This window comes from Hyalella azteca, unplaced genomic scaffold, assembly GCF_000764305.2.
Source record: "Hyalella azteca isolate HAZT.00-mixed unplaced genomic scaffold, Hazt_2.0.2 contig16900, whole genome shotgun sequence".
Lineage (NCBI taxonomy): Eukaryota > Metazoa > Arthropoda > Malacostraca > Amphipoda > Hyalellidae > Hyalella > Hyalella azteca.
Genome location: NW_025946706.1, coordinates 344,268 through 359,181, shown reverse-complemented (window position 1 = coordinate 359,181; position 14,914 = coordinate 344,268). Strand labels below are relative to the sequence as shown.

Here is a 14,914-nt window from a genome sequence, read left to right as displayed (position 1 = left end):
CACTGTGGGGTTGAAGAGTCAATTGAACACTTCCTCCTTTCATGTACACTATACGATCATGAGAGGCAGGTGATGATATCAAATATACATGCCCTGGGAGTCCCTCACATATCTGTGCGTGTGCTCCTTGGTGGAGGAAATTATCCCAGGAAAGTTCAGCACCACATAGTGAGAGCAACCACCACATATCTCATGCAAACTGGATGATTATCTACCATGTAGTTGGTGAAATGCACTGGATTAAACTGTGATTTGCCCTAAACAAGAGAATTGTTGATAACAAAGAGAGCTCATGCCAGCAAAGAAGGAAATGAAATTGAGAGAAACATGATGAAGACTTCAACTAAATAACTATTGCTGAGTCCAGGTGTTACAAGCGGTCAACGTGCGACTTCTTCTTCACCTACAACCCGCAACCACCACCACCACCGAATTCTTTTGCCGCGATTCGCTTGCTTTTGACATTTGTATGCTATCAGTCTATTTTGATTTTTTTTTTCGAGTAGAATTTAGACAAGTTCTGCACTTGTACTCTTTATAATTTTTCTTGTAATATATTACGTTAATTATTAACAATTTACTTCTCTGTATCGACATCATTAGTCTGACACTCTGACTGAGACTGACTCAATGTCTCTGACTCTCTGTCATCAGGTCATGGATGATGGATGTCATTCAATATTCATAACCATAACCTAGTCACTTGGTCTGTTGGTCATTGCCTCGTGTTGGCCGCTGGTGGGTGGTGGCTGCTGAATCTGAAGTGGCCGCTGGCTGGCGGCTGCCTGGCTGTTAGTCTATTTCAGTAGGAAATAATAAGAATTACTATTAAAGTTTAAAGCCATTATTTATAGCTAGCTTCCTAGCTATCATCCATGGTCAGGAAGATGTGCCAGGTGCGCGGGAATTTATTTTGTCATTTTAATGACCTGCGAGGTGCGCCATCGGCCGTACTATGCTGGTAAAAAAATGCGCCGTGCTCGTACTTTAGAAAGCTAAAATAGTTTAAATATGGACGCGGCAACGCAAATTACGCAATCGCACTGACCGGACACACAAACGTGTAGGTATCCGCATTGTGTTAATGTGTTGTGGTTGATACATAGTGACAAACCAGAGATTTTTTAGAATCAGTTCATTTTAACTTCCTCATTTACCTAAGATTTAAACCAATCTCTTATGTATGATAAGGCTGGTATCCAGGATACCTTACTGCATAGTGGCAAACCAGTGATTTTTTAGAATCAGTTAATTTTTAATTTCCTCGTTTACTCAAGATTTTAACAGATTTTTTATGTATGATAATTCTGGTATCCAAGATACTTTACTGGCATAGTGGCAAAGCAGAGCTTTTTTAGAATCAGTTCATTCTTAATTTCCTCATTTACTTGAGATTTAAGCCTATTACTTAAGTATGATAATGCTGGTATCCATGATACTTTACTGGTCTACTTATAGGACTCAAAAATGAACTTGAGGGAGAGTCCAAAAAACTCTTTGCTTTGCTACTATGTTTACTGGTCTACTTATAGGACTCAAAAATGAACTTGAAGAAGAGTCTAAAAAACTCTCTGCTTTGCCACTATGCCTTACTGGTCTACTTATGGGACTCAAAAATTAACTTGATGGAGAGTCTAAAAAACTCTCTACTTTGCCACTATGGTTGGGTATGAGTTAACTTGATTGCTAACGCGTCAACTCAGGTTCTAAGAGTCAGCACAGTTATGAATATTCATTCATAGATCACAATTCAATCGGACATGAATTACAAAACTAAAGAAGGCAACATGGCTCTAGATGTGCCATCGGTGCCTTCTAATGAATGACTGGAGTCTGGACTGGTTTGCGGCAAGTAGGGTATGAGTCAACACTGCCACTGTGCAGAGAGTGGATGAATATTGCAAGATCTTTGGCGACGCTTCAGTAGCAAAATTTACGCCTTCAGAAGATCTTGCCGACACATTTAGATTAAAATTCTTTCATTTAATATATTTGTCAGTCTTTGGCCAACTATTTATAAAAAAAGTAAGGTTTCTAATATGTTGGATGGATCAGGATGCAGTGAAGCTTGTCCGGAAATTGGTTGCGATGAGTTCCCAACTTCCCGCCAAAAAAATGTAAACATCAAGCTTACGATTACGTAGTTGCAGTCACATTAGAGCGGGCAGACTGCATTATCATATGTTCAGTTGACCCTGGCTGTACAATCAGACTGTTTTTAGGTTAAAATTAGTTATTTGGGGTAACATGTGCATGCAACCTTGTAAATAAGTTCGTGGCTTGTAAATAGTTTATCATTACTCAGCATAAATAGCTTTTCATTAAAAATTACCTGGCGACGCATCTTAAAATTACCTGGCGACGCATCTTAAAATTACCTGGCGACACTTACGGCTTAAAAACCCATATATTGGCGATGCTGCATCCACCCTCTGCGCCCTGGGTCAACAGTACGAACCTGCATGCCAATGTTGGGACTACATTCCCGACATCCTCCCGGCCGGCAAAATTGACACGATCAATACCTAATAACAATGCGCGTAAATGGACTATACAAATTAGGTCAATACGGCATAATTACAAAGCGTTATTAAACTATGCGATACAAAATATGACTACGGAACTATGCAATATTGAATGGCATTATTCATGCAAATCTGTATCTATTACACTTTTACATTTTAAGATCTGATGGAAGCAGCAAGCGTCCCTAACAATACGAGGATGTATATAAAAACATTAATGATCTAGAAGCGGGCTTCGAAAAAAAAAACATTTCAATGTGGCTCTAATTAAATAAAGATCATTACTTGTAGTATAATAAACATGAAGTCGCCCTATTAAAAAGTTATATTTCGTTGGTCATCAAAGATCAAAGTTTATATCAACTACGCGAGTCGAACTGACAATAATAAAATGTAAGACATGTCCGGGTTACTTCTGACTCTTCCGCTTGTCGGATACGGAACGTACGGTAATCGTAAACTGCGGCTATTATACATACGAAATGTAAACAGACGGTGTTCAGTGTTGCCATATGACTTTGGAAAAAATTTCTTCTAAAATAAAGTTCTAGATTTCTCATTCACCAAATTTCCATATCAAGAAAAATCATATATTATTGAAAGATAATTAAAGGCATACTGTACTGAGTATTACGTCTGTTCCTCCACAAACTGCTCGTGCGCGACAGCGCAACGTAGAATTGATGGCCGGCATTGCGCAAACATGTGCGCGAAGAGAATCAATTTTCATTACATTGCACCAACTGTGCACAGCAAGAGCTTAAAAAAAGTGAAAATGCGTTGGAAAATTCACCAAAAACATACATCATCCTGAGTGTGGGCTATCATGCTATGTATTTTTTTTTGCAAAGTAGGTATTTGCAGGGTATGTTTATTGCTGACTGATTTGATAATTAATTTGTATTTATTATTATATACATGAAAAATATACTTCTAAGACTTAGGTATATGAGGCATATGTCAAAACTGCCTGCAGAGCAATACAAAATGTTCAATGAAAATGGTAAACCAACAGATTTGTTCTTTACTATGTGCACATTGTGCAGTACTGCAGTAGGCAACTAGGCATTTTGATTTTGTGCTGCTCTTAAATGTTTTAACTGACAGCCTAATTTGGTCAACTCATGTTTGGAAACAAATGGCAAAATCCCAATTTATTATAACATAATCTTAGTTGTCAAAAAATTTCCCTTGTTTACATGCTTAACTGCATTTGTTAGTGCTGCTAGTCTGCTACAATTGTACCAGGGTGCAGAAAGTGGGTGTCAGTGTCACTGGGTGTCACCATGTCTGGGCCTGGGTGAATATCTGTAAGTCTTTGGCATTGCATTAGCAGCAAAATTTATGCCTTCAGAAGAGCTTGCTGACACATTTGAATTAAAATGATTGCATTTTGAATATTTATAAATCTTTGACGATGCTAAGCACAGAACAGAAGGTGCACATACATTAAGGGGACCGTCTACCCTCCCTAAATCTTCTACAGTTCTTATCCGATCATTGTCAAACTTCACATACACATGTAAAATGTAAATAAAATACTTAAAAATACTTTTTAAAAAAACACGTTTTTCTTGTGGACTAAAAAGTAGAAAATAAATTATGGCTCGCCCCAAAAACGTGTGTCGGGCAGATTTATGATTAAAGCGAAAAGCACACAACACACGAATTTTGGAAATTTGATGGTGAACGTACAGCCCGACACACGTTTTTTGGGGCGAGCCACAATTTATTTTCTATTTTTTAGTCCACGAGAAAAACGTGTCATACTATATATATATATAGTATATATATATATACTTTACTCAATTAAGCTAATTTAGGTCTCTAATTGCTAGTTTTTATGATTGTATCTGAAATTGTTAGGCGAAAATAGCCTGCATGCCGAATTTCAGATCTCTAGAGCAATCAGAAGTGGGCTAATTTTTGTTGTCAATGTTAACAACAAACAAACAAACAACCAAACAAACAAACAAATGCGAAGCTAAGCTAAGAAAAACATGTTAAAAACGTTTTAAAAAGTAACATTTTGCTCATATGAATTTTTTTAAAAAATTGATAGAAAACATGATATTCATAGAAAACGGCCAAAAACGGGTACTATAGAAAATCTATCTCCTCCTACAAATATCGTCCTACAACATCGAGACACATATCATTCAATTTGTAAAGACCATACCTATCAACTCTACCATCCCTTTTTTTCATTTTCCCCATAGTTTTTTTATGCGCATTTTTCCCATTTTTCCACTTTTTCCCTGCCCTCCCCACCTTCTCCCCCATATATAAGATGAAGTGATGAACCATGCACAAATTGAAAAAAAAGGATGGCTAGATCGATAGGTATGGTCTCTACAAATCGAATGATTTATGATATGTCTCTCATTGCTGTAGCTTGAAAACTGTAGGATGAGATAGGTTTTCAAAAAGACAAAAAAAAAATTTAAATTGTTCAGGGGAGCCAAATCAAGTAAAATTCTTTGAAAACAGAAGAATATGCCCCAAAAGTCTTGATATCGTAGCCCAACCTTTCCTACATCTATACAGACTAATTTCAAATAAATTGTAAAGGTTTCCCCAAAGTTTCACGAAAATGAGATGATTCGATAATGATGATTCGTCGGCAAACTCAAACGGTACGTTGGCTAAATACGGGTATGGTTGGACGTCGGCGTAGCTGGGTACGTCGTCCTTTGTGAATGGCCAGGAAGACGGGTCTCGAGTTAAAAGAGAAGGCACTTCTGTTTTCTTCGTTCTGTTTAAATCTTCGACGTAGAGATTCGTGATTAGATTGCTTTTCATTGTAGTTTTGTCTTTCATTGTCGTTAGAGTAACGTCTCTAGGATGCAGCTTCATATTGAGCGCTTTAGCAAGGTCCTCCCGCAGCCAGCAATCCGAAGAATGAGGGTCGAGAGCAACGTTGATTAGAATTTCTTTGTTTGAAGTTCTGGACGAAATTCTCGCGGCGACTATAGGACAGCTCACGGCTCTCTGCACAAGCTTGCCGGTCTTGCAAGCAGAACTCGCCCTAAGGTTTGAGCGAGAGTCCGACGTGCAGGGACTTGCATTCTGTCCGGGTCCGTTTTCGTTTTTTTCTGCTAGGGTTTTCTTCGGAGGTTGCATCGACGAGCTGGTATCATTATGTAGAATGGTTGGATGACGTTTATGACAGGTTGCACATGACAACGGTTTTTTGCAAGATTTGGACATGTGTCCCTTAGACAAACAAGCAAAACACAGCCCTGCTGCCCTAACAAACGCTGATTTTTCAGAGAAGCTTTTCCCTTTAAAGAAGATACAATAAGAAAGGTCGTGATTGTCCTTTTTGCATAGTTCGCAAAATTTGACCCTATCACTGGAGGAGGTCTCGACGGCTGCCGTGACACGAGTCTTTGATTTCACGGTGGTTTCAGGCTTGTTTTTCCGTCTTGTTGCATCCACGATGGTTCCAAAGAGCGGTTGGCGAACGAGACTGGCTTCGTTCTGAACAAAGATAACGAGATCACTGAACTTTACGTTGCGTTGCGCGTTTTTTGAAATGTCAAGAGTTTGAATTCTCCATCGTTCTCTTGCCTTANCTGACGACCACTCCTATTACGGCATTAAGGGATGGAATCAAATGTGCACGAGAAGCCTCAACATAAATCTTTGCACATATTGTTAATAAATGTTAATTTTATATATTTTTAAAATTGTCTTGTGCGAAAACTATAGCACGCACAGACATGCGGTAAACTGCGTTAGATGCGCTTTTTCAGCAGCTACAAAATGAGTCAAGAAAATGGAAAAGCCAAAATATCTGATTTTTAGGATAGACGGTCCCCTTAATGGCTGCACCATTTTAAAAATTTCCAGTTTCTGTTTGGCTGGATGAGGCTGCAAAGTACAATCCACAATTTGATAATTTGGTTTGCAATGCAATTTTCTACTGCAATGGCTGGGGTGTTGAAGTCTTGAAGATACTCTTCAAAGTTGGTTTTGTAAGAAAATTATGTTTGTAGCTCATCTTAAAGACTGCCAGGGAAGCATCTTGAAGATGCTGGCAATGCATCTTAAAGACTGCTTATTTTTTTTAATTATTTAATAACTATGCATATACATCTTCAACAACATGCTACTCCACAAATTATGACTATAAAATGGATGAAAATGTATTTGTGTAACATTTAAAATCACTATGATCGATAAATGTATGTATAGTAAATTAGTAATTACTTTTAATCTATGTATTGGATCAAACTAGTGATACAGTGCAACATGCAGCTGCATAAATAATTTTTGTTGTAACTCTGAGGTACACAGCAACTTCTTGCAGGGCCCTGAAATTCAGAAAGTATGTTTAAAAAACTATTATGTTATTAGTCAACTTTGTTTTGTTGAAAATTTAAATAAGATATACCATCAACCGGGGCTACTCGGGACAGATTTGAACGATTAGTTTTAAATAACAGTTAATAACTTCTTACGATGAAACATTTCATAAACAAGTTTAGTCTCANGATATTCCAATTAGTTTTGCTACTACAACAGTTTTACGCCGTGTCATAGGCCTGTCCCGAGTAGCCCCGGTTGACGGTATATATTTTTTAAGCAATTTCTGGCTATATTTTTCTAATGCTGCCAAGCAAGTAAAAAATAAAAACTTCTCAGTAAAGAAATTGTCATGGTTATAATGAAGTTTCCTTTTATGTTTCTAGACTTTAGATGATCAAATTAAGCATGAGTCAGGCATGGAAATGAGTAAAGCAGGCTGCTCACACAGATAAAGTATGCCGATCTGCCATTTTGATGCTTCTCTGTGTTCTGCATATTTTTTTTGCTTTTTGCACATGTCTACTTTAAGAAATGTAAAAGGTAAAAAATTAATTTATTATACTAATTATTATTGATAATTACCTAATATTGCATTATTCATCATACTTAAGAAAAATAGGACATTAAAAAGTGCCACAATTATCAATTGATGCCAATTCTTATTTGTTCTAAAGCTTAATTATTTGTTGAGCTTTGAATTATCAGTGTTTCTCTTGTCCACAGTTACAGACATGGCGGTTGTAAAAGAATTGGAGGAGAAAACGCCTGTTGCATCAGATAGTGAGGTTGTTGTAGGTCAGCCCATAGATTCAGATGATGAAATGAGTTCTGACGATGAAAATGACTATGACAGTGATTCAAGTGAAGAAGGTAGTGATGTTGATGAGGAAGATTCAGATGAGGAACTGTATGAAGATGAAGAAGAATCTGAAGATGATGATGGAAAAAATCAAACTAATGAATTGGAAGATTCAGATGAAGATGATGGCTCTGATGCTGAAATGGACAAATCACAAGAAACATTAGACAATGATGATTTTTCTGAAGAATCAGGCAGTGAAAACGACTCTGTTGTTGACCATTTACCTAAAAAGAAGCGTTTTAAACCAGCTTCTGAAGCTGAACAAACTTTTAATGATGAGGATGAAGAAGTATCCTTCAATGATGAGAATGTCTTAGAAGAAGAAGATGAAGTAAGTCAAAAATATTTTTCTTTCTTGAATTCTTACCATTATAATGTGCTAGGAATTTATTATTTATTTTTTGCTAATGGACTGGGTAAGATCTTTCCTGTTTAAAAATTTAGGTGTCCAGTTACCTTACTATTTTCTATAGTATTAATTTTTAATCCATGAGTTTTCATTCATTTCACTGAGCACTGTCCAATGTTTACACTTTTTCAGGTCATTGATGCATTATGTGCGGGAAAACTGAAGTATGGCAAAACATATGAGGAAGATCATAATATCAAGAAGGAATATATTAATCGAGAGGTAAGTAAAGAGTTTCTCCTCCATCTGTGCCTCTTTTTCTTGTGTTTACTATCTTCTTAATACTAATTTTATACATCTAGCCTAAAGAATACTCTCAAATTTTCAATCATAAATTTGGCTTCTATTGAACTGAGAACATAAACTTCTCATTTTAAATAAATTTGATAACTTTGTGTGTTTATGAGTGTTGCTGTTAGTTTCATGATGTTATTTGATATATGCTCAAGCCATCATCTTCATCTGAGTCTTTCAATTCATTAGTTTGATTTTCTCCATCTTATCTTAAGTACACTTCCTTTTTTACTGTTGTCAAGTTTAAAAGTTGATAGGAATATATGCGGTTATTCTACTGATTGTTAATGTTGATCCCTAACCCATAATATATGTATGTGTTATATTTTACAGGAAGAAATGAGACAGAAATATAAAATATTACATTACAATGGAGACTGGCTGCAACGCCTTGACATTACCTGCAATGCAGCTCCTATGGCTCCAGAAATGCAGCATGCAATTGAGGCTGACAAGAAGATACAAGCAAAGAAGTTACCACCCCTCAAAAACCCTTTCAAAGATATGAGTGTTCTCAAGGATGATTTTGAGTGAGTTCTTGAACTCAATATGCTCACATTAAGAAGAAAAATTGTGTACCATGTAATGTTGTTTGCTATCTTTGAATTATGCAGAAATAACATCAGTAGGTATATACTATGTATTTACATGATGTAACAAATTTGTAATAATTATATTATTTCTAGCATTTATTATTTTGCTTGCAGAGGTTTTGCCTATGGTATACCTAGTTAATGTTTTAGGCTTTGCAAATTTATGATTCATGTATGACAATTTTAACACTATATTGATTGTTATTTGAAAAATTCATTTTCTGGTATGTTCTAAAAATCATAGTTATACCAATTTCTGAAGCTTACTTGATATCTAAACACAGTATTAATTAAGTGTACACTGCAGTGATGTAATGACATTATTTTTGCTTCAGACGAGAGATGTTGTTCCAACGACATGCACAAGCTGCAGTGCTTGTAGGCATCCCAAAGCTGCAAGACCTCAATGAGTACACTCGCCGTAATGAAGAGTTTTATGCCGAGATGGTTAAATCTGACAAACAGATGCATAAGGTAATAATTTCTAACAAACCCATTGCAATTTGACTGCTTAAAATAATATGCATTTAAAAATCACTTCTTAAAAACAACCGTTCTAAAGAATACAGTGTCTCTGATATTACACATCTACAATGAATTTCTAATTTTATTTCCATACATTGAAAAAAATTCATTTTTAAATTTTTTTTAATAGATGAAAATTTTTTAAATTTTCAAAATTATTTATTGTGTTGATTGATTCATGCCTTGTCTCCAATTTTATGCAAGTGTGCAAAATTTCAGATTGATTGGACAGGTAGAAGTGTATTAAACATCAGTTATATGGTTTGTAGCAGAAAGACAAACAAACAAACAAGAAGTGAAGTTAAATAGAAGTGTTGTGATAACCTAGAACTTGAGCTGTAATCAGTTTTGCAATGGTTAGAATGTTATTGCTTACTATTTTTTTATATTTCATTAATTTAGAATTTTGCATGCCTTCATGTACAAAAGAAATTGCAAAATATAATCATTTTAACTTTACAAGCTGATGTTACAGTAGTCTTGTGTTGTTTATCATGAAGTAATGAATGTGTTCTCAAGACTGAATTTTCCGCAAATGAAATATAAAATTTCTATTAACAATCTGGTGTTAACTTGATGAAATTGTAATTTAATTTCTATTTTCAATTGCATGTATATTAACATGTATCTACAACTATATGAAATCCTTGCTTGTGTTAATATTTGCCGAGCCGAAATAATTCTTGCATCTCAAGTTTTAATTCAGTCTCTCTACGAGCATATTTGTTCATTATATTAATTCTTTCCTAATTTCCAGGTGCGGAAGAATTTGAGGAAGAAGCTCCTAGATCGTCAGGCAAGTGAACACGCCCGGAAGCTCCGTAAAATGCGCAAGTTTGGAAAGAAAGTGCAAGCAGAAGTTATTCTAACTAAAGCACAGAAGAAGAAGGAACTTATGACCAAACTCAAGGAATACAGACAGGTTTGTGTTTCTGAAGCATTGTTATTAAGACAAAATATTATTAGCAAATAAACGTTCTTAAACATAGTTAATTGATTTACTAATTTTTTCTGTTCTGCACAAATGAAACATTTAAACTTAATTTCTATCTCTTAGAGGTGCATGATATCCTCAGTTACACTAGTGACACCTGTATTCCCATGAATAGCTTACTTACTGCACTGCCCACTAGATCGACCATCACTTAGGGCAGCAAGAGGACAGTTTACTGTATCATTATTTATGTACCCCTAGGGACAAAGGGAAGATTTGGATTTCCTTGACGGTCCGGGGCGTAGCAACAACGACGATGACGACGTAGCTCCGTACGTCCGCCAGAAGCGCGGTGCTTCAGCAGGCAGAAGGTCAGTTCTGATCCTTTATCTTCAAAAATCATGGCGGTGTGGTATAAATATATTCATGTGATAATGATAGTACTCATTACGCTTCTCCATATTTTTAAGTTTCTTCCATGCCAATTAGAAATTATAAACACATGTTCCTTGATAGGAGTATTGATTTCTGGGTAATTTATCATCTACTGATGATGCTTCATCATTTCTGAACTAGATATCTTTGCAACACCTTGCAGTTTGATTTTACTTACCTGGTTCATCATATTTACTTGAAATGTATTTCAGATGGATTTATATATATATGATTTGCAAATTTTTGTATTTTAATTTGTATCCTGATTTTATTGTTTGAGTATGCAATTTAACATTCTTTACACGTGAGTTATTGAAATCCGTTTAAACTTTAAAGCAAGACATGTAAGAGAGATGTTATATTTCCTAATACATATATTTAATACATGCCAGAACTTCTATGATTTTCATGTGCCGTTGCAGAGGTGGAAGGGGCGGTAGCATGAGAAGAGGTAAAAGTGGCAGGGGAGGCAGCCAGCAGCCGCGCGTGCGCGCTGTACTCGTGAGTGATGGACGCAGCAGACACGGCCGTGGACGTGGTGGCCGTGGAGGTCGTGGCGGCCGTGGAGGTCGTGGCGGCCGCCCCGGACCTAACGCGAGGAAGCAGATGCGCGGTGGCAACCGGGACTATGTTAAAGCTCGCAGAGGTTTTACTCGTTAAATAAAATTGTTAATATACCAGTATTTTGTTTTTTATATTTTTCATTATTTTTAAACGTATATGTAGAATTTTTTGCAAACTGGATTATCTACAAAAACAGCGTTATCACTGAATGTTTTTTTTTTTTTCAAGTATCTAGTAAGCTCGGGAATGTATAACGGTAATGGATAATACTAATAAATTCCCAGTATTTCCGTTAGCAAGTAATCTATAGAAGAAAACCTTTTATTTAAAAAAGGAAATGAAATTTTTTAATTGCGATTCTAGCCTATTCGAGAAAAGTAAGTTAGTTAAGTTTTAGGACACATCTTGCATAATTGATATTTAGAAAGTTTTAATTTAGTACACTATGCTAATTTTGCTTGGTAGATAAGTTGCGGAATCTGTCGCAACGCGTATGAGTATGCGTTCTAGGGTTTTACTCTACTGTGTTCCAAGAGGAAACTGTTCTTCATTGCCTCGGGGATCGGAGACAGTCGGAGTAAGAACTTAGATGGAAGTTCCATGGCTGAATAGCAAAGAAGTTGTGGCAAGTTCAACAACGCTTACCGTAACTTTCGAATCGGACTTCACATATTGAAAAATTGGCAACTCGTTAACTGTGACCAAATAGAGACTAGCTAGGAGTAAAAGTGATGGCATGAGCTGTTCCTGATGAGCCAACTGCAGAAAGCCAGAAACGATGTTTAGGTATTGGACAATAGCTAGGCTAACATGATTTTAATTCCTACTTGAGCCTTGATTATGAATGATCAAATTGATGCGCTGCAGAGTGCAGCCTCTCCCTCTGTCCCTGCCTCAGATCCTCAAGCCGAAGCCGGTACTTCTATCTAATAGTAATAATCAACATAGTGGCAAAGCAGAGAGTTTTTTAGACTCTCCCTCAAGTTCATTTTTGAGTCCTATGAGTAGACCAGTAAAGTATCCTGGATACCAGCATTATCATACTTAAGAAATTGGTTTAAATCTTGAGTAAATGAGGAAATTAAAAATGAACTGATTCTAAAAAAGCTCTGGTTTGCCACTATGATAATCAATGGCACTTTATTCAATGGGACTCAATGGCTCGTGGGATGATGGAAGCGCTGCCCGGCATGGTGACAAACCAGATATTTTTTAGAATCAGTTCATTTTTAACTTCTTCATTTACCTAAGATTTAAACCAATTTTTTATGTATGATAAGGCTGGTATCCATGATACTTTACTGGTGCACTTATGGGACTCAAAAATGAACTTGAGCCTTTGAGGGAGAATCTAAAAAACTCTCTGCTTTGCTACTATGCGCGGCTGCTGTGGCGGGTAGCCCAAAAATTTGACTCTTAAATCAGCCCAAGTCCCAAGAGCCAATGCCAACCCTTTACATGTAATAGCATAGTGACAAAGCAGAGAGTTTTTTAGACTCTTCCTCAAGTTCATTTTTGAGTCCTACAAGTAGACCAGTAAAGTATCATGGATACCAGGCTTTTACCAGCTTTATCATACATAAGAAATTGGTTTAAATCTTGAGTAAATGAGGAAATTAAAAATGAACTAATTCTAAAAAATCTCTGGTTTGCCACTATGTGTAATAGAAATACCTAGTCAGCTTAACACAAATAACACCTGTCACCTAGTCACCTACTATGCAGCTCATAGTGATAGTGACAAACCAGATATTTTAAAGAATCCGTTCATTTTTAATTTCTTCATTTACTCAAGATTTAAACCACTTTCTTATGTATGATAATGCTGGCAGGTATCCAGGATACTTTGCTGGTCTACTTATAGGACTAAAAAACAAACTTGAGGGAGAGTCTAAAAAACTCACTGCTTTACCAGTTACCACTATGATGCAGCTGTTCTTACTTGCCTGGCACCTCATCTTGCCACCATGGTCAGGAAGATGTGCCAGGTGCGCGGGAATTTATTTTGTCATTTTAACGACCTGCGCGGTGCGCCGTACTATGCTGGTAAAAAAATGCGCCGTGCGCCGTACTTTAGAAAGCTAAAATAGTTCTATTTTAGTCAACAATATATGCGAGTATATTGACTACGCGAGTCGAACTGACAATAATAAAATGTAAGACATGTCTGGGTTACTTCTGACCCACTATGCAGAGGGTGGATGCAGCGTCGCCAATATATGGATTTTTAAGCCCAAAGCATTGCCGGCCATTTTAAAGATGCGTTGCCGGGTAATGAAAAGCCATTTACGCTGAGTAATGACAAACTATTTACAAGCCACAAACTTATTACAAGGTTGCATGCACGTGTTATACCAAATAACTAATTTTACCCTAAAAACAGTCCGATTGTACAGCAAGTGTCAACTGAACAAGTAATAAAGCAGTCTGACCGCTCTAATGCGACTGAAACTACGCAATCGAAAAAACGTTGTTTACATTTTTTGTGGGAACTCATCGCAACTGATTTCTGGACAAGCTTCGCTGCATCGTAATCCATCCAACGTACCGGAAACCATAGTGACAAAGCAGAGAGTTTTTTAGACTCTCCCTCAAGTTCACTTTTGAGTCCTATAAGTAGACCAGTAAAGTATCATGGATACCAGCATTATCATACTTGAGAAATTGGTTTAAATCTTGAGTAAATGAGGAAATTAAAAATGAACTGATTCTAAAAAAGCTCTGGTTTGCCACTATGCCGGAAACCTTACTTTTTTTCTAAATAGTTGGCTGAAGACTGAGAAATATATTAAATGCAAGAATTTCAATCTAAATGTGTCGGCAAGATCTTCTGAAGGCGAAAATTTTGCCGAAAATGCGTCGCCGTAGGTCTTTAAATCTTCGTTCACTCTCTGCACAGTGGCTTCTGACTCTTCCGCAGTCCGCTTGTCAGATACGGAACGTACGGTAATCGTAAACTGCAGCTATTGTACATACGAAATGTAAACAGACGGTGTTCAGTGTTGCCATATGACTTTGGAGAAAATTTCTTCTAAAATAAAGTTCTAGATTTCTCATTCACCAAATTTCTGTATCAAGAAATATCATATATTATTGGAAGATAATTAAAGCCTAAAGGCATACTGTACTGAGTAATGTGAGTATTACGTCTGTTCCTCCACAAACTGCTTGTGCGCGGCAGCGCGACGTAGAATTGATGGCCGGGATTGCGCGAAGAGAATCAATTTTCATTACATTGCACCAACTGTGCACAGCAATAGCTTAAAAAAAGTGAAAATGCGCGGGAAAATTCACCGAAAACATACATCATCCTGAGTGTGGTCTTGCCACACCAGCCTGAAACTATCAGCCCACAAGCTGATAGCCTGATACTGAGATACTCCAAACGGATTACGTCCAATAGCTTCTACACCAATGATTTAAGCCCATACCATCACAGTATCGCTTCTTACAAATGCC

At 36.7% G+C, this 14,914-nt stretch overlaps 1 protein-coding gene across 1 annotated transcript; it reads left to right on the top strand.

Annotated features, from left to right (window-relative positions):
- The first annotated feature begins 7,532 nt into the window (after positions 1-7,532).
- On the top strand, positions 7,533-11,574 carry LOC108671966 (probable rRNA-processing protein EBP2). Its single transcript, XM_018159569.2, has 7 exons — positions 7,533-8,032; positions 8,243-8,332; positions 8,738-8,934; positions 9,333-9,471; positions 10,280-10,444; positions 10,718-10,827; positions 11,314-11,574. Exons 1-7 carry the CDS (start codon positions 7,571-7,573, stop codon positions 11,549-11,551), a joined length of 1,401 nt encoding a protein of 466 aa, XP_018015058.1. The 5' UTR covers positions 7,533-7,570; the 3' UTR covers positions 11,552-11,574.
- Positions 11,575-14,914: the final 3,340 nt, after the last annotated feature.

Coding starts and splice junctions, on each gene's coding strand:
- LOC108671966 (XM_018159569.2), top strand. CDS start 7,571: ATGGCGGTTGTAAAAGAATTGGAGGAGAAAACGCCTGTTGCATCAGAT. Junction 9,472..10,279: donor CTGACAAACAGATGCATAAG/GTAATAATTTCT, acceptor CCTAATTTCCAG/GTGCGGAAGAATTTGAGGAA. Junction 10,828..11,313: donor GGTGCTTCAGCAGGCAGAAG/GTCAGTTCTGAT, acceptor GTGCCGTTGCAG/AGGTGGAAGGGGCGGTAGCA.